This window comes from Papio anubis, chromosome 12 (assembly GCF_008728515.1).
Source record: "Papio anubis isolate 15944 chromosome 12, Panubis1.0, whole genome shotgun sequence".
Taxonomy (NCBI): Eukaryota; Metazoa; Chordata; class Mammalia; order Primates; family Cercopithecidae; genus Papio; species Papio anubis.
In genome coordinates, this window is record NC_044987.1 from 61,534,863 (window position 1) to 61,554,112 (window position 19,250).

General features: G+C 38.0%; 1 protein-coding gene across 5 annotated transcripts in view; it reads left to right on the forward strand.

The window, feature by feature from the left end:
• FCHSD2 (FCH and double SH3 domains 2) overlaps positions 1-19,250 on the forward strand; it is a 309,718-nt gene that overhangs the window by 252,623 nt on the left and 37,845 nt on the right. For all 5 annotated transcript variants that reach the window (XM_017948727.3, XM_017948728.3, XM_021926259.2 and 2 more), the window contains 2 exons: positions 2,664-2,780; positions 4,794-4,898. In XM_017948727.3, coding sequence (XP_017804216.1) covers positions 2,664-2,780; positions 4,794-4,898 — 222 coding nt within the window. The remainder of the gene's footprint in view (positions 1-2,663; positions 2,781-4,793; positions 4,899-19,250) is intronic.

Genomic DNA, 19,250 nt, shown 5'->3' on the forward strand with positions numbered 1-19,250 from the left:
TCTTCCAATCAGTGGCATTAGTTATCTGTCCTGATCATTGGACTCCCAAGTCTTAGTAAACACATAAAAAATAAGGGAAAAGCTCTATCTTGAGTGCAGTGAATACTCAATAAGAAGGTATAAATTCTGTAAGGCAAATTGGGTTTTGGCCCATCTGCAGCCAGCACACAATGTAAACCCCTTTACCTATTCCTAAAATGCTGCTCAGTAATAAATTTCTCTGGCCGGGCGCGGTGGCTCAAGCCTGCAATCCCAGCACTTTGGGAGGCCGAGATGGGCGGATCACGAGGTCAGGAGATCAAGACCATCCTGGCTAACACGGTGAAACCCCGTCTCTACTAAAAAATACAAAAATCTAGCCGGGCGAGGTGGCGGACGCCTGTAGTCCCAGCTACTCGAGAGGCTGAGGCAGGAGAATGGCGTAAACCCGGGAGGTGGAGCTTGCAGTGAGCTGAGATCCGGCCACTGCACTCCAGCCTGGGCAACAGAGCGAGACTCCGTCTCAAAAAAAAAAAAAAAAAAAAAAAATTAAATGTCTCTATCAGTTGCCTCCTTTCTCATCCAGCTACTCCCTACAAATTCATTCTCTTTGAGATCTGCCTTAATCTTTCAATATATCTTCAATCTTTGTTTTGGATTCATTGTTTACGCTATTAAGAACCTAGGAATTATCTGGATTTTCTTATGAACAGTAATGAGAAAATTTTTGTTTCAACTAATTTTCAATTGGGCTTTTAACATTAGCAGTTACCATTACTGGATGCCTAAGATATTATGTAGATACTATACCAGAATGTTTAAAATATGACTTCATTATAACCTACCAACCCTACGGAGATAGGTGACATTTTCACTAGTTTTCAGATGTAGCTACAACTCAGATAATTAACATGCCCGAGATCATAAAGCTAGTAGTACCATAAAATGGCATACAGTGGATTCAAACTAAGTCTATCTGACTCAAAAACCTATTCTTGGACTCTTCAGAATTTATCTTTCTACTTTTACAGATCACTTCCTCTGACTTTTGTATATTTCATTTGTATCTATGTCCAGAGTTAACATTTTAATGTTCCTGACTTTGAGAACAGATGTAAATTGAATGCCCAGACTCATTTGCAAAGCAAAATATAATAATAAAGTTCATTCCCATTAGAATATAAAATGTGAATGTAAAGATGTTTAGGTTTGAATTTTGATTATTTTGCTCTATTTAAATTCATTTGTCATTGTTATAATCTAGCTTTAGCTGAAATATCTGTATAGAACAAAAATTTTTAAACTCTGCCCCATCACAATTCCCCCAACAAAAATATTAATTTTTAAAATCCAGTTTATCAATTTCTACTTACTCTATCAATTTTGAACTATGAGACCTTGCAAAAGAATTACTAGGCCAGGTGTAGTGGCTCATCCCTGGCATTTCAACACTTTGGAAGGCCAGAGTGGGAGGATTACGTGAGCCGAGGAGTTCAAGACAAGCCTGGGCAACATAGAGAGACCTTATCTCTAGAAGGAAAAAAAAAAAAATTAGCTGGGTATGGTGGCACACACCTGTAGTTCCAGCTACTCAGGAGGCTGAAGTGGAAGAGTCACTTGATCCCGGAGGTCAACGCTGCAGTGAGCCATGATCAGAATTTCCAAAATTCTTTTCATTCTACAATTTTGCTTCTTTCTATATGAAAAGCCTCTTTGGGTGATTCATATTTTTTTTTTAAATAAATTCCTAATTATTTCAATAAAGTTTGTTTTTCAGGGGTCTTTAAGAATTTAGAGAGAATTAAAATAGTTTTGTGTTTAATGGCTCTGATTCTGTAATCAGACAATTAAGGTTGTAACATTTAATATCTAGGACATCCAAGAAAAATTAACCTCTCTGAGCCTTTGTTTTCTTTTCTATAAAATGGTGTGGGACCCACGTCATAAAGTTGTTTAAAAAAAAAGTTATATGAATCACTTTCCATAGTACTTTGCACAATAGGAGTTAGCTATTAATATTTTTATTTAGATTTTGTGGTTTGTTCTTTGTAAATCAGAATCATAGCATACAGCTAGAAGAAACCCTTGGTGATCATTTGATCTAGCACCCTTATATTTCATATGAAGCCTGAAGAAAGGGCAAAAACTGACTTTTAAGGTTTGGTGGCAAGTTGATGATGGACCTCTAACGAGTTCCATCTGCCTTGGGTTAGCAGGAGGGGTGCAAGATTGTGTTGCTGTTATTGTATTGTTTTGTTCTTATCTTTAATGATTCTTTACTCACATTGAAACTATTAAGTTGTTTCCATTTTTATTTATGCAATGATTTTATCACCATAGTAGGTTGGCATGAATACATTTTCTTCTTTGCTTACCTTAGCTAGCTTCCTTTTCACTCGGAAAGATAAGTCCGTCACACCCAAAAAGATAAGTCTGCAGTATTAGAGATGATGCTTTTGTGTTCAGCACTGTAAGACAAAAAGTTTATGGTCTTTAATGGTTTTATACTCATCTTACTCTTCTGGTAACTTTCTGTGACGATAAGACATTGTTTCCAGCAGTAGTGGAGTGTGCCTTATGTTTTGAGTGCTGATTAAGTGAAGGCCTTCTGATCCATCTGCAAAGCAGTGGTGGTTGCAATAAAGATAGCAATATTTTTATCTCTGTTCTGTCTTGTGTTGTAGAGCCGACAATTAGAATCAGAAACTGGGACCACAGAGGAGCACAGTCTAAATAAGGAAGCTCGAAAATGGGCCACACGTGTGGCACGTGAGCATAAAAACATTGTTCATCAACAACGGGTAAGTATAAGAGAAAGTCCTAGTTACATTCACCTTAAGCCAAATGTCAAACAGTTTAAGGAGCTGAGTTTTATTAATGTGAAAAATATCCTATATGTGTTGTTTTGTTTTGTTTTGTTTGAGACAAGAGGCTTGCTCTGTCACCCAGGTTGAAGGGCAGTGGTGTGAACATAGCTTACTGCAGCTTCAACCTTCTGGGCTGAAGCAATCCTCCCACTTCAGCCTCCCAAGTAGCTGGGACCACAGGCACACACCACCATGTCTGGCTAATTTTTTTTAGGTTTTTTGTAGAGATAGGGTCTTGCCATGTTTCCCAGGCTGGTCTCAAACTCCTTTGCTCAAGCATTGTATGTGTTTTTTCTGTACTTTCTCAACACTCAGCAGTGTACTGTCAGCTATCTACTCATGTTGGAATTTCCTTAAGCCCTCCATCAGCAATACATTAATTCACCTGTTTACCATAAAATTGCCAAAGAAAAGCTGTGATAGTGTGTTACGGGCAGGGGAAGAGACATATGTTGAATTAATACAGGTTTTCATCCCTCAAGACATATTTTTTAAAGACACAATTATAGGTTTCATGAAAATATATGTTTGGCTGGGCGCAGTGGGTCATGCCTGTAATCCCAGAACTTTGGGAGGCTGAGGCAGGTCGATTGCTTGAGCCAGGAGTTTCAGACCAGCCTGAGCAACATGGCAAAAAACCCAGTCTCTACAAAAAATTCAAAAATTAGTCGGACATGGTGGCACACACCTATCTTCCCACCTATTCGGGAGGCTAAGGTTGGGGAGAATTGCTTGAGCCCAGAAGGTGGAGGTTACATTGAGGTAAGATCATGCCACTGCACTCCAGCCTGGGTGACAGGGCAAGACACTGTCTCGAAAGAAAAGAAAAGAAAGGGAAGGAGAAAGGGAAGGAGGACGGGAAGAAGGATGGGAAAGAGGAAGGGAAGGAGGAAGGGAAGGAAGAAGGGAGAAAATATATCTCAAAGACTAAACTCTAAGCACAAAGAAATTATTTTGAGTATAGTACTTTTTTTCTCAATTTCATTTATTGATACCTATATCCTTCTCATTCTTTGCTTTCACATCCTACTTCTTAAAAGAATTGCCTATGCTTATTATCTATAGAATCTCACCTCCCACTTACTTTTTAGCCCATTACATTTGAGCTTTCCTTTCCTTCCCCCTGTATCACTTCATAGTCTAAGCTTACCAAAATCACCAATGATGTCTGTGTTGCTAACTTCAAAATGGACAGTTTGATTTCTCATTTTTCTTAATCTGTCAACAATTTCATCACAATTGACAACTCCCTTTGTCTTAAAATGTTATCTTCTCTAGTCATCCACAATTCAACATTGTCCTGGCTTTCCTTCTGCCTTTCTGGCTATTCCTAGATTTTTTCATAGATTCCTCTTTCTCCAGCCCACAATTAAATATTCATTTTCTCAGATTGTTTGGCTATCTTGTTTTTTTTATTCTTTATCCTCATATAGGCATTCTCAATCACTTCCATGGTTTTACTTTACCACCAAATCATAAATTATTATCTTCAATATTGGGCCTAGCTACTACTGTGTATCCATATAACCTCTTTCCTGTTTTGACATCTTTTCACTATCTCACAGGCATCTCAGATTCAATGTTCTACTTATGTAATGTTGCTTAACAAACCACCTCAAACTTAATGCCGTAGAACAAGAGGGTTTTTACATTATCTCTCACTAATCTGAGTATTGGGTGGTCTCAGCTTAGCAGTTTCCCTTGGGGTCTCTCATGTGGCGTCAATCAGATAGTGGCTGGTCCTGGCTTCCCCACTGAAGGGACTCTCTGTAGTAAGTTTGTTACTAGTAAGTCTATAATTATTTCAAAATGTTCAAAAAATAAATAAATGAAAAAAATTGTGGCTACTAGTCACTAAAGCCTTTTGAATTATGTAAATACTCTAATCACTTAAGGAAGATAAAAAGTAAAAAACAGTCATCATTATTGTCCCATTTTTTTTAATAGGTTCTAGATGATCTGGAGTGTCATGGATCTGCTGTATCAGAACAAAGCCGAGCAGAGCTGGAACAGAAAATAGATGAAGCTAGAGAAAATATTCGTAAAGCAGAGGTAAGGTGGCAGCTAACTGTGGCATTTTGCCCAGGTCTAATGACACTGTCGCAACTGTGATATGCACCTTTAAAACTGAGTTTCTACACACACTGAGATGAAGGTGATTCACCGTCTTCATTCGTGTCCACAGTAGGATTTTTTTTTTTTTTTTTTTTTTTTTTTTGAGACGGAGTCTCGCTCTGCTGCCCAGGCTGGAGGTGCAATGGCACGATCTCGGCTTACTGCAAGCTCCTCCTCCCAGGTTCATGCCATTCTCCTGCCTCAGCCTCCCGAGTAGCTGGGACTACAGGCGCCTGCCACCACGCCCAGCTAATTTTTTTTTTTTTATCTTTTTAGTAGAGACGGGGTTTCACCATGTTAGCCAGGATGGTCTCTATCTCCTGACCTCGTGATCCACCTGCCTTGGCCTCCTAAAGTGCTAGGATTACGGGCGTGAGCTACTACACCTGGCCATCCACAGTAGTATTTGTTAAGTACCTGCTCTGTGGAAGGCAGTACATATAACAAACAAAAAGTGCTGTAAAGTTTACAGTCATGAAACATTAAATACAAAAGATTTAAGTCACAATGAAGATACTAATTTTAAAATTTCTACAAGGTACATAATAAACCACAGAGATTAATGGTAGAAAAATCGATGTATGTGTATGAATTTAGATATATATATCAATTTAGATATATCTATCTCCTTATATATCAATATATATGGATATATATACACATATATTCATACATATATATTCAGAGCTTAGGAAATCTCCCCCATATGGAAGATTCCCTGGATCCAGGGACATGAGCTGGGCTTTTAAGAATAGGGAAGATTTGGTTAAGCAAAGATGGAAAAAAATTTATAATAGTGGATTTTAATTTTTTATGGAGTCTTGGGACCTTTGAGAGTTGTATGAAAGCTGTGAAACATTCTCTCCCACATACAAAAATGTACATTTTGTGTACGGTGTTTAGAGTTCATATGCCTGAGGCTAATACTCTCTGCTCTAGATGGGGAGAGGTTGGGATAGGAAACAAGAAAGTATTAGCAAATGAGGAAGACACAGGGTATAATTTGGTAGCTGGATGGATTAGAGTGGAGGATTTTTGTGAGGAAATGTGATAGAAAATAAGTAAACTTGTTGTGGTTAGGGCCAGTTCATGGAGGACCCGTGCACACACTATCTACTCAGCAGCAACATGATGAAGGGGTATAGAGGTAGACATTTATAAAAGACTGACACCATCCAGCCATCAAAAGATTATGTTCTTGTTAGAAAGGCATAAAGAATGCCAAAAATAACTAAGATGGTAAAGCATAAGTGCCGAGGAGTGGTGCATTAAGTGTAGTTGAAGAACCCAGAGGACACAGAAATCACTCTGGGAGGGATTGTTTTGGGTGTAACACAGAAGAAGACTTAAGATGAATACTGGCAGATGAACAGTATTTGATTAGTCAGATAAAAGGGGATAGCACAGACTTATGCCATGTAACTTCAAGAGGAAGAACTTGAACCAAAAGATGAAGGTAGGAAAGAAGTAGATGTGAGTTTAGTATTGGGAAATACTTTCTAGTAGTCAGATCTTCCCAAAGACAGAATAAGCACCCGTGAGACATAGTGTAGCCCTGTAAGTGTGTAAGAAAATTGTGGGCAAGCATCTTTCAGGGACCCAATGCAAGGAACCCCTGCATTGGTTTAGGGTTAATCTAAACTAGTGGTTTTCTAGCACCCCCTTAGAACTCTAGAAGTTTTGAGGAAGTGCTTCACTGGTTGTGGCGTGAAGCGAGAGGCAGCATAGACAAGCATAGAGAATATGGGCATGTTTTTGGCACAGCCCCATGGAAGTGATCTGAATCAGAACAGGCTTGCCATCTGCCTGGGCTGGAGAAACCCCAGTAACCCCACCTCCACTTCATTCCTGTTCACAGTCTAATTGGCAGCCTCCATAGTGAGGAGGGCAGGGTGTACAATGAATAGTCATTTTTCTCTTTGAATTCAGGGTCGTGTCTAAACTACTATCTTAGAGTGCTGGCCAAGTAGTGTTGGCAAGCCCTCCCCTACTCTAAAGAAACACTGGCATGTGGTAGAAGAGTTATTCCTGTTGTTTGTTTCTCCACGCTCTAGATGAAGCCAGTTTTTCAGAGCCTTGGTGGAACAGGAGTAATTATTTTGAGACAAGTCTCAGAGGTTTTCTGAAGGGTATTTCGTGTATTTTCCATTTCCAGACTCCATGTGTGGTGTCACCAACTGGTACCCTAACTCTACAAAACCTCCCACCATCCCCAGTAGTAGCAGCAGTAGGTATCAGGCACACAGAGTCTTCATTTAGGCCAAATGACCTATTATTTCCATAGAATGCCAAACTAGACTGTGTTTGTTAGTTTCAAACTAAAAATATGAAGTGAAATTCTCATACCACAATGTCTCACCTTTTCTGATGCAAGTATTTAAGTCTACATTCTCAAAGATAGTTTTCTTATTAAGAATGTTGAATATAGTATGCTGAAACCATGACAGTAGATCCATTTTCTCAATTTGGAATATCTGTAGCATTTAATTAATTTTACTGTTAGCATAAAATAATCTCTCACTTGGTTTCCACTTATCAGATACAAAAAATAACCTAAGTAAAATTAGCCAGCAAATATGAGGGCATATTTATTGGGGTAGTACTTACAGGATTATCATAATAAAATTTTTGGATAGACTGGACCATGAGAGTCTTCAAAGGAATTAACAATAATGGTTTCTGCACATACCCTTTTCCTTTCTTCTGCCTGTATGTCATTTGCATTGGTTTTTCTCTTTCATTCGATACTTTATTTATTATAAATACCTATACAAAAGAGAGAACATTGGTTATATAAAATGTGAGACCTCATTACTGCAAAGTTAATGACAAGAATGACCCTGATATTAAAACAAAATGTTTAGGCCGGGTGCGGTGGTTCATGCCTCTAATTCCATCACTTTGGGAGACTGAGGTGGGAAGATCTCTTGAGCGCAGGAGTTTGAGAGCAGCCTGGGCAACAGATGAGACCTCATCTCTATTAAAAATGAAAAGAAATTAGCTGGGTATGGTGACACGTGCCTATAGTCTCAGCTACTTGGGAGGCAGAGGCTTAATCCTGGAAGGTTGGTCTGCAGTGAGCCATGATTGGGCCACTGCACTCCAGCTTGGGCAACAGAGCAAGACTATATATATATATATGATCTTGTATACATATAAGATCATATATATACACACACACATATATATATTTCATATATATATATTTCTAATCACATTATTTCCAAATTTACATGACCTCTGGGCCTGTTACTGTGAGGTTTCACTGTATTCATGCTATGTTAGCAGACCTCTTGACTGATCGCTTTTATTTTTTACTGAAAATATTCAAACATACAGAAAATATGAAGATATTAAACATATATTTCCTAACATCTAGATTCAACTATTATATTTTGCAATACTGGCTTTATGTGTTTGTTAGATTGACCCATTAATTATGTTCTATAAAATGGAAGTTAGGTCTTAAGGCCTGATTAGAGGCAGGTTAGTGTTTTAGGCAGAAATACTTCATAGATGATGTGATGTTTTTCATCACATAAAGAATCATTATACCAAGTTGTCCTGCTATTAATGATACTAAGAGTGGTCACTTAATAAGGTGGTGTGCTACCAGATCTTTCCATGATAAAGATTCTTTCTTTCCTCTTTGCAATTACCAAGTGCTAGTCACCTCCAGTGGTGGTGAATGGGTATTTTTTTTCTTGGGTATTATTATGACCTCATTAAAAAAAAAATTTTTTTTTTGAGACAGGGTCTCACTTTGTCACCCAGGCTGGAGTGCAGTATCACGATCTCAACTCACTGCAGCCCCAACCTCCTGGGCTCAAGCGATTCTCCCACCTCAGCTTCCCAAGTAGCTGGGACTACAGGCACACTCCCCCATGCCCGGCTAATTTTCCATTTTTTTGTACAGATGGGGTTTCACCATCTTGCCCAGGCTGATCTCAAACTTGTGGGTCAAGCAATCTGCCTGCCTTCGCCTCCCAGAGTGTTGGGATTACAGGCGTGAGCCACTGCCCCCAACTTGGCAGTCATTTTAAACTTAGCCATTTGAGTGTGTGTGTAATGGTAGATCACTGTGGTTTTGAATTGCATTGACTACAGACTCGTGACATTAACTAACTATGCTGAGCATCTTTTTATAAGTTTTTTGGCCATTCATATATCCCCCTTAGTAAAGTATCTGTTAATATCTTTTGCCCAAATTTGGATTGGTCTTATTACTGAGTTATAACAATTCTTTGTGTTTTCTGGATACTAGTCATTTTTTAGGTACATGTATCGCTAGTATTTTCTCCAGTCTTTGGCTTACCTTTTCATTTTCTAAATTAGAAACTTTTAATTTTGATGAGATTAATTTATGAATTTTATCCTTTATGATTAGTGTTCTTTGTGTTCTAAGAAATTTTTGCCTGATCAAGGTTGTGATATGTTCTCTCATGTTTTCTTCTAGAAGTGTTATAGTTCAAGCTTAATTCCTTATGGACTGTGATCCTAAACATTTCTAGTTAAATTGTTGAGGTCTGGTATGAGTTAAGGGTCCTGTTTGATTTGTTTTAGTTGTCGTTATTGTTCTTTCTTTGTTTTTCCTATACAGAAAGCCAGTTGTTCCACCATCACATTTGAAAGAATATGCTTTTCCCATTACCTTTGCACCTGTATTGAAAACAACTTATCATATATGTGTGAATATTTTCAATTTTATTCAGTTCCATTGGTCTATATGTCTGTACTTATGCCAGTATCACAGTCTTAGTGACACTGTAAGTCTTGAAATCAGATAGTATAATTCCTCCAACACTATTCTTGTTTTAGAATTATTTGGACTATTCTCATTGCCATCAGCTTCTACAAAAAAAAAAAAAACTGAGGGCATTTGGATTGGGATTACATTGAATCCACAAATAATTTGAGAAGAATTGACTTCTCAACAATATTGAGTCTTCTAATTCATGAACATGATGTCTTTCTCCATTTATTTAGGCATTCTTTGTTTCCTTTTTTGGCTTCTTAATTTTTTTATTGATACAAAATAATTGTACATATTTATGAGATGCATGTGATATTTTGATACATGCATACAGTGTATAATGATCAAATTAGAGTAATTAAGATATCTATCACCTCAGACATTTATAATTTCTTTGTATTTAGAACATTTCAAATCTTATAGTTATTTTGAATTATTAACTATAGTCACCCTGCTAAGCTATCAAACACCAGAACTTATCCCATCTGTCTGTTTGCTTCTTTCTATTCCCCAATCTCTCTTCTTCTTCCCCACAATCCTTCCCAGCTTCTGATAACCATCATTCTACTCTGTCCTTTTTTTTTTTTTTTTTTTTTTGAGACGGAGTCTAGCTTAGTCGCCCAGGCTGGAGTGCAGTGGCGTGCAACACCACGCCCAGCTAATTTTTTAAATTTTAATAGAGATGGGGTTTCACCATGTTGGCCAAGCTGGTCTCAAACTCCTGACCTCGTGATCCACCCGCCTTGTCTTCCCAGTGTTGGGATTACAGGCGGAGCCACTGGCGCCCAGCCTGTACTCTTTTTTTTTTGAGACGGAGTCTTGGCTGTTCTTCAGCTGGAGTGTGCAGTGGCTTGTGATTTCCCACCACTTTCATCAAGCTCCGGCCCCAGGTTCACGCCATTCTCCTGCCTCAGCCTCCCAACTAGCTGGGACTACAGGCGCCTGCCACCACGCCCAGCTAATTTTGTTTTTGTATTTTTAGTAGAGACAGGGTTTCAGCGTCTTAGCCAGGATGGTCTCAATCTCCTGACCTCATGATCCGCCCGCCTTGTCCTCCCAAAGTGCTGGGATTGCAGGCGTGAGCCGCCGCACCCGGCCCCGGCCTCTACTCTCTACTTCTTTGGTTAATATTTTTTAGCTCCCGCACATGCGTGAGAAGATGTGATATTTGTCTTTCTGTGCCTAGCTTATTTCACTTAACATAATGGCCTCCAGTTCCATTCATATTGCTGCAAATGACAAGATTTCATTTTTTTTTTAATGACTGAATAGTATTCCATTGTGTGTATATATCACATTTTCTTAATCCATTAATAGACACTTAGGTTGATTCCACATCTTGGCCACTGTGAATAGTGCTGTAATAAACATGGGATGAAGGTATGACTTTGATACACTGATTTCCTTTCCTTTGGATAAATATCCAAAAGAGGGATTGCTGGGTCATATAGTAGTTCTATTTTTAGTGTTTTGAGAAACCTCCATGCTGTTTTCCATAATGACTGTACTAATTTACATTCCCATCAACACTGTATAACAGTTCCCTTTTATCTGCATCTTCACTAGCACTTGTTATTTTTTGTCTTTTTGATAAATAGCGATTCTAACTGGGGTAAGATGATTTTGGTTTTGGTATCTGGTTTTGATTTGCATTTTACTGATGATAAGTAATGTTGAGTATTTTTTCATATACCTGTTGGCCATTATGTCTTCTTTTGAGAAAAGTGGTTACAGATCCTGTGCCCTCTTTTTAATGAGATTACATGGTATTTTGCTATTGAGTTGTTTGAGTTCGTGTATATTCTGGATATTAGTCCCTTGTTGCATGAATAGTTTGCAAGTATTTTCTTCCATTCTGTAGGTCGTCTGTTAACTCTGTTGATTATTTCCTTTGCTGCATAGAGTGTTTAATTCAATGTAGTCCTGTTTGTCTATTTTTTGTTTTGTTGCCTGTAGCATTAAAGTCTCAGCCATAAAAATCTGCCTTGACCAATATCCAGAAGCATTTACCCTATGTTTTCTTGTAGTAGTTCTATAGTATGGGTTTTTTGTTGTTGTTTTGTTTGTTTGTTTGTTTGTTTGTTTTGAGACAAAGTATCTGTTGCCCAGGCTGGAGTACAGTGGCGTGATCACAACTCACTTCTGCCTTGGCCTCCCCGGGCTCAGGTGATCCTCCCACCTGAGTTTTTATATTTTTAGTAAGATGGGGTTTCACAATGTTGCCCAGGCTGGTCTTGAACTCCTGGGCTCAAGCGATCCACCTGCCTCAGCCTCTCAAAGTGCTAAGATTACAGGCGTGAGCCACTGTGCCCAGCCATAATATTGGGTTTTATTTTTAAAGTCTGTAATCATTTTGAGCCGACTTTTACATATGGTAAGAGACAGGGATCTAGTTTCATTCTTTGACAGGTGGATATTCAGTTTTCCCAGCAGCATTTATTGAAGAAGGTGTCCTTTCCCCATTGCAAATTCTTAGCACCTTTGTGAAAAATTGGTTGGCTGTAAGTACATTATTTCTGGGATCTCTATTCTGTTGCATTGGTCTGTGTGTCTGTATTTATGACAATACCATCCTGTTTTGGTTACTAAAGTCAAGTAGTGTATTACCTCCAGCTTTATTATTTTTGCTGAGAATTGCTTTGGCTATTCAGGGACTTTTGTGGTTCTATATGAATTTTAGGATTTTTTTTTCTATTTCTGTGAAGAATGTCATTGATTTTGATAGCAATTGCACATGGATTTGTTTGTGTCCTCTTCAATTTCTTTCATCAGTGTTTTGTAGTTATCCTTGTAGAGATCTTTCGCCTCCTTGGTTAAATTTATTCTTGGGGTTGTGGTTTTTGTTTTTTGGGTTTTTTTGTTGTTATTGTTGTTTTTGTCTTGTTTTGGTTTTGGTAGCTATTGTAAATAGGATTACTTTCTTTTTTTTCTTTTCTTTTTTTTTTTTTTTTTGAGACAGAATTTCACTTTTGTTGCCCAGGCTGGAGTGTGATGGTGCGATCTCAGCTTACAGCGAGCTCCGCCTCCTGAGTTCAACTGATTTTTCTGCCTCAGTCTCCCAAGTAGCTGGGATTACAGGCATGAGCCACTGAGCCTGGCCCATTATGCCTTGATATATGCTTTCTGTCCTCTTCTATGATTTCAATTACATGACTATTAAATCACTTGATATTATCCTACATGTCATGTGCAAAGCTCATTCCACACATTTTTATAGGGCGTTATTTTTTATCTCAGTCTCAGTTTGATGAGTTACTATTAGTGTCTATTAAAACCTATGGATATTTCCTCTCTGGTGTATAAACTGCCGTTAAGGCCATCTTGTGAATTTTTATTTCAAATGTTACATTTTTAGCTCTATAAGTTCTGTTTGGTTCTTCTTTTATCTTCCAGTTCATTCCTATTTATCTTCATGTTTTTCTTTAAACCTCTAGTATATTTATAATAGCAATTTAAAAGTTCTTGTCTACTCATTCCATCATCTCTGTCATTTCATTCTTTCTATTGACTGATTTTTCTCTTGCCTCATGTTTTTCTGCTTTTCAAATACCTACTAAGTTTTTACTGAATCTAGACATGGTGACTGTTTGGTTATTAAGTTTCTAGATTCTATTTTCTTCTTATAAAGACTATTGAGTTTTGTTTGGGCTGCCAGATCAGTTAACTTGCAGATCAATTGGATCATTTTGAAGATTGTTTTAAAGCTTTGTTTGGGTTAATGTAGAGATAAATTAGAAATTAGCCCTATACTGATGCCGTGGGTTTCCACCAAGTTCTCTCAACTCTGGCTGGATAGAGTTGTAATCTTTTTATTTATTTATTTATTTATTTAATTTTATTTTTTTAGACAGAGTCGCACTCTGTCGCGCAGGCTTAAGTGCAGTGGTAATGATCTCAGCTAACTGCAACCTCTGCCTCCTGGGTTCAAACAGTTCTCCTGCCTCAGCTTCCCAAGTAGCTGGGATTGATTACAGGTGCCCGCCACCACAACCAGCTAAATTTTTTTTGTATTTTTAGTAGAGACGGGGTTTCACCGTGTTGGCCAGGCTGGTCTCGAACTCCTGACCTCAGGTGATCTGCCCACCTCGGCCTCCCAAAGTGCTGGGATTACAGGCATGAGCCACCACAGAGTTGTAATATCTTTCAACCCTGTACAAGCTCTAGGAATTTTTCAGTTCATAGCTCTACTGTAGATATTCTTTTCTTAGTAGTTATTGTTTGCCTCTCCTTCGGGAGTTCTATTATAGATTTTTATCTATTTAGTATATTATCAATTCCAGTTGTCATTATATTATCAATTCCAGTTGTCATTTTAAGTTCCATATTATCTAAAACTGGGAGTCCATTCAACTGACTTATGTGTACTTTTGACATTACCCCCATTAGTCCTTGAATACTTTCTTCCTAGCACAACAAGCTATCACAGGTTCACCTTATATTTTTCCTGCCCAGACTTAGAATTAGCTGTTTCTCCAAGAAGCTGATTCTGTTAATAGAAAATAGTATTTAGACACTAAGGCCTGGACTGTGAAGATGCTTATTGTTCTCAGTATCGCTTTCTTTTTTTAATATTTTCTTTGTTGTTAGAGCTAGGGATAACTTTTTTTAAATCATGAGTTCATGTTGATATTTCCAATTAACATGGACAATTAGAGGGATTTTATTTATTTTTAGAGACAGGGTCTCAATATATTTCCCAGGCTGGAATGCAATGGCTATTCACGGGCACGATCGTAGTGTACTATAGCCTTGAACTCCTGGACTCAAATGATCCTCCTGCCTCAGCCTCCAAAATCACTGTGACTACAAGTGCGTGCCATTATGCCCAGCTAGAGGGATTTTATTGAACTTATTTGATTTCTTTGATTTTACATTTATGTATATCCTTTTTTCCTCTTATACCAAAAAGTTTTATTCCTAATCATATTATCATAATATTTTATGTGCTTTATATATTTAAAAAAAATTTTTTTGAGACAGAGTCTCTGTCACCCAGGCTGAAGTGCAATGGCACTCATTGCAGCCTCCACCTCCCAGGTTCAAGCAATCCTCCCACCTCCATTTCCCGAATAGCTGGGACTACAGACATGTGCCACCATACCCAGCTAATTTTTGCATTTTTTGCAGAGACAGGGTTTCCCCATGTTTCTCAGACTGGTCTTGAGCTCCTGGGCTCAGGCATTCTACCTGCCTCAGCCTCCAAAGTGTTGAGATTATAGTGTGCCCAGCCTGCTTTGTATATTATAGAACAATAACTGCAGTATATATTAAGCACTTTCAGAACTACAACATGAATATTGCTATTAATAGTAAACTATTGAGTGAAAGTTTTAGATTTCTTTATAATTCTCTCTGAATGTAGAATAAATATATCTCTAAGAGATTTTCTGCTTCTTGTAATAGGTTACTAGCTTATATAAGACTACTTTAGATTACAATATTAATCTGGGGTAAAAATATTAAAACAAAAATTATTTAATAGAACTGGAAAATGACCCAAAGCATGTAAAACCTGGAGAGGAATTTCTCCTTGAAAGAACAGGACTATACTTAGTGACATTTCCATTATATAGCTCTGCATCTGTAAGGAGCAGCACAACCAGAATTTAAGCAGAACCTCCATCTTACTGGCCTGAAGGTGGATGTCATTTGGAAAGCCCTTTCAAATCCTTGGCTGATACCTGAGTACACATGTGGAACAGAGACTCCAAGGAGCTTGGCAGGAAACAATAACTGAAAGGCAAAAAAATCCAGGAGAAATTTTAGCTGTTGCTTATCACAGGAGAACAAACACTAATCATTAAAAAACTGAGGTGGCAAAACCCCGTCTCTACAAAAAATATAAAAATTAGCCGGGCATGGTGATGCACGCCTGTAGTCCCAGCTACTCAGGAGGCTGCGGTGAGGTAGGAGGATGAGCCCTGGAGATTGAGGCTGCACTGAGCCGTGATTGCACCACTGCACTGCAGCCTGGACAACAAAGTCCAGACCCTGTCTAACAAAAAAAATGAAGTGATTATATTAATGTTAGACAAAATACGTTTTAGGACAAGGAATATTAAGAAGGATAATACATAATGATTTTTTAAAGATATTTCATCAAGAATATATTTCAGTCCTGGATGTATATATAATAATAATGTTACAAAATACATAAAGCAGAAACTGGCAGAACTGAAAGAAGAAATAGACAAATCTACAATTGTAGTTGGAGACTTCAGCATCCCTCTTTCAGTAATTGATAGAACAAGAAGATAGAAAATCAGTGAGGATATAGAAAATGAACATTATTAACCAACTTTACCTAATTGGCATTCATCGAACTCTCCACTGCATATGAGTAGAAAATATGTTCTTTTAAAGTACACATAGAACATTCAACAAGACCATACACTGGACCATAAACCTGTTTCAATAAGTTTAAAAGGATTGATATTATACATAGTAAGTTATTGATTAATTAGACTTATATTAAAAATCCATAATAGAAAGGTGGCTAGAAAATACCCAAAAAGTTGGAGATTATGCTGTTCAAACACAGTAATCTGTTGCTGCATATGAAAACCACCCCACACTTTATGGCAAAAACAACAGTGGTTTATTATCTGTTGCCTTTCTGGGTGCTGACTGTGCATTTCCTTTTATTCTTTTATTTTCTTTTGAGAGCATCTCACTCTGTCCCGCAGGCTGGACTGCAGTGGCACAACTCACTGCAGCCTCAACCTCCTGGCCTCAAGCAATCCTCCCACCTCAGCCTCCCAAATAGCTGGGACTACAGGCATGTACCACCAAACCCAGCTAATATTTTATTTTTATTCTTTATAGAGACAGGGTCTCGCTATTTTGCCCAGACTGGTCTCAAACCTCGAATTCCTGGGCTCAGCAATCCTCCCACCTCGGCCTCCCAAAGTGTGGGGAATCACAGGTGTCAGCCACTGTGCCAGGCCAACTAGTCATTTCTTTTGCTGGTTTTGCCTGAGATTACTCAAGCAATTACATTCAGCTAGAGGATCGGCCAGAGGGCTAGGCTCAGCTGCGATGGCTGGGCCTTTTGCCCCGTGGTCTTTCATCAGCATATAGGTTAAACTGGACTTCCCCAGCATGGTGACAGCATATTTCAAGAAGTCAAGTCGAAATAGCACTTACTGAGGGTCATCTGCTTCCATTAAATTATCAAATGCCCCACTAGCCCATGCAAATCACATCGACAAGCCCAGAATCATGGTGGGAGTAGACTACATGGATACCAGGAAGCATGATTATTTGGGAACCTTTAATATAACGGGTTACCACAGTTGGTATGACCATGATTAAATCATTTTTCTCATCTATAAAATGGAGTTTAGGGGCTAGGCATGGTGGCTAACACCTCTAATTCCAGCATTTTGGGAGGCCAGGGCAGGAGGATCATTTGAGGCCAGGAGTTTGGTACCAACCAGGCAACATAGCAAGACCCCATCTCTACAAAAAACTTTAACATTAGGTAGGTGTGGTGGCACCTGCCTCTGGTCCCAACCACTCAGGAGAAATTGAAGGTTACAGTGAGCTATTATTGCACCACTGCACTCCAGCCTGGGCAGCAGAGCGAGACCCTGTCAAATAAACAATAGCTAGATAGATAGAGTTTATAATATTGACCCCTAGAATTGTTTTGTGGATTAAATGAAATACATGATGATATAGTTCCTAGTACCTATCATAAAAGCTGTTTGGAGCTTTTTTTTAAGGTACCAAAGATGGAGTAGCAAATACTATTATCTACCATTATTGATTTTATCCTACAAGTAAAGCACTGTCCTAAATAGTAACATAATACTCACAGTCCTTGTCCTTAAAGAAGAGATATGTTGAAGGCAAATGAATTAAGTCCAAATTAGATTTACAGACTTGAAATTCAACTATAGCTTTACACTTATATGTGCTTATGTTAAATTTTGTGTTAGAATCTAGGTAATTGACTGTGTTTATAAACCAAGATTATGTATCCTAAAATATCTGGATCTTTTAAATATTATTTTTAAAAGTTCTACCTCTTTAAAGGTTCTAAAAATGATTTGGTCAAGTAGTATCTGGAATGCCATCAAATTTACAGAGAGCTATGCTCTGAAATTTTTTAATCAGTTGGCAAATCATGAAAATTCATTTGAGAACACTAGAAAGTTCTGCTTTTAGACAATTTTTAACTTATAAGCAACTGAAACCCTAAAGGGAAGATAGCAGTGTTTAATTCTGGAACTGCAGTCAATCTGAGTTGGCAAATACCATGTTTATCTGTTGTTTGGTAAAATACTGACAAAATAAATCTTATAAAAACTAGATTACTTGAATAACTGCTTTGAGAAAATAGAATGTACTGAATACTTCTCTCTTTTCTGCTTCCACAATTAAATGTCTTGCATATGTGATTTCTAAGAAAGAGCTTGTTGGTTCACTTTTAAAAAACAAAAATAAAAACATTTCTTTATTTTAAAATGAATACTAGAGGTCAGGCACAGTGGCTCACACCTGTAATCCCAGCATTTTGGGAGACTAAGTCAGGAGGATCACTTGGAGCCAGAAGTTCAAGATCAGCCTAGGCAACATAGTGAGATGGCTGTCTCTACAAAAAAATTTAAAAATTAGCCAGGCATGGTGGCATGCACCTGTAGTCCTAGCTACTGGGAAGGCTACAGTGGGAGGATCACTTGAGCCCAGCAGTTCGAGGCTACAGTGAGCTATCATCATACCACTGCATTCCAGCTTGGGCAACAGTGAGACCCTGTCTCTTAAAAAAGCAAAAGCATACTAGAATGGTGGTAGGGCAAGTGTATATCCATATGCAAAAGAATGAAGTTTGACTCTGTTAAAAGATAAACTTAGGCACATTAAATTGTTTTTTATTTGAGAAAATAGCAATAATTACTTGGGCAGCACCAGATCATATGCAGTTCAGAGTTCCACCAATGGAACACCAGAGGAATGCTTTTATAGGGTGAACTCAGAAGCAAAACAAAGCAAATATTTGATTGGTTAAAGTGGCACAGTAGTAGCCTTTTTTGGATCATTTCAGTGGAAGGTTTCTAGTTAGAAGGTAGTTGGCAGTTTTTGATTGGTTAAGCTTCAGTTTTGTTTTACCATTTATACTGAGTTGAGTTTTGGTTTGCTTACATAGGAAGCCGGGATGCTGGAGCTGCCTCAGTTTAATGACCTTCCAGTTAATTATCTTAACAACCCCACTTCACATCATATATACAAACTAACTCACAATGAACACCTAAATGTAACTGCGAAAGCTAATAAACTTACAAAAAAAAAACAACACAGGGGTAAGTCTTTGTGGCTTTGGATTAGTTTCTTAGATATAACACCAAAGCCTAAGCAGCAAAAGAAAAACTAGATAAATTAGACATCATCAAAATTTAAAACTTTCATGTTTCAAAGGACGCTATCAAGAAAATGAAAGACAGCTCACAGAATGGGGGAAAATATTTGCAAATCATGTATCTGATAGAAACTTGCTTCTAGAATATATTAAAACTCGTAATAATAAAAAGGCA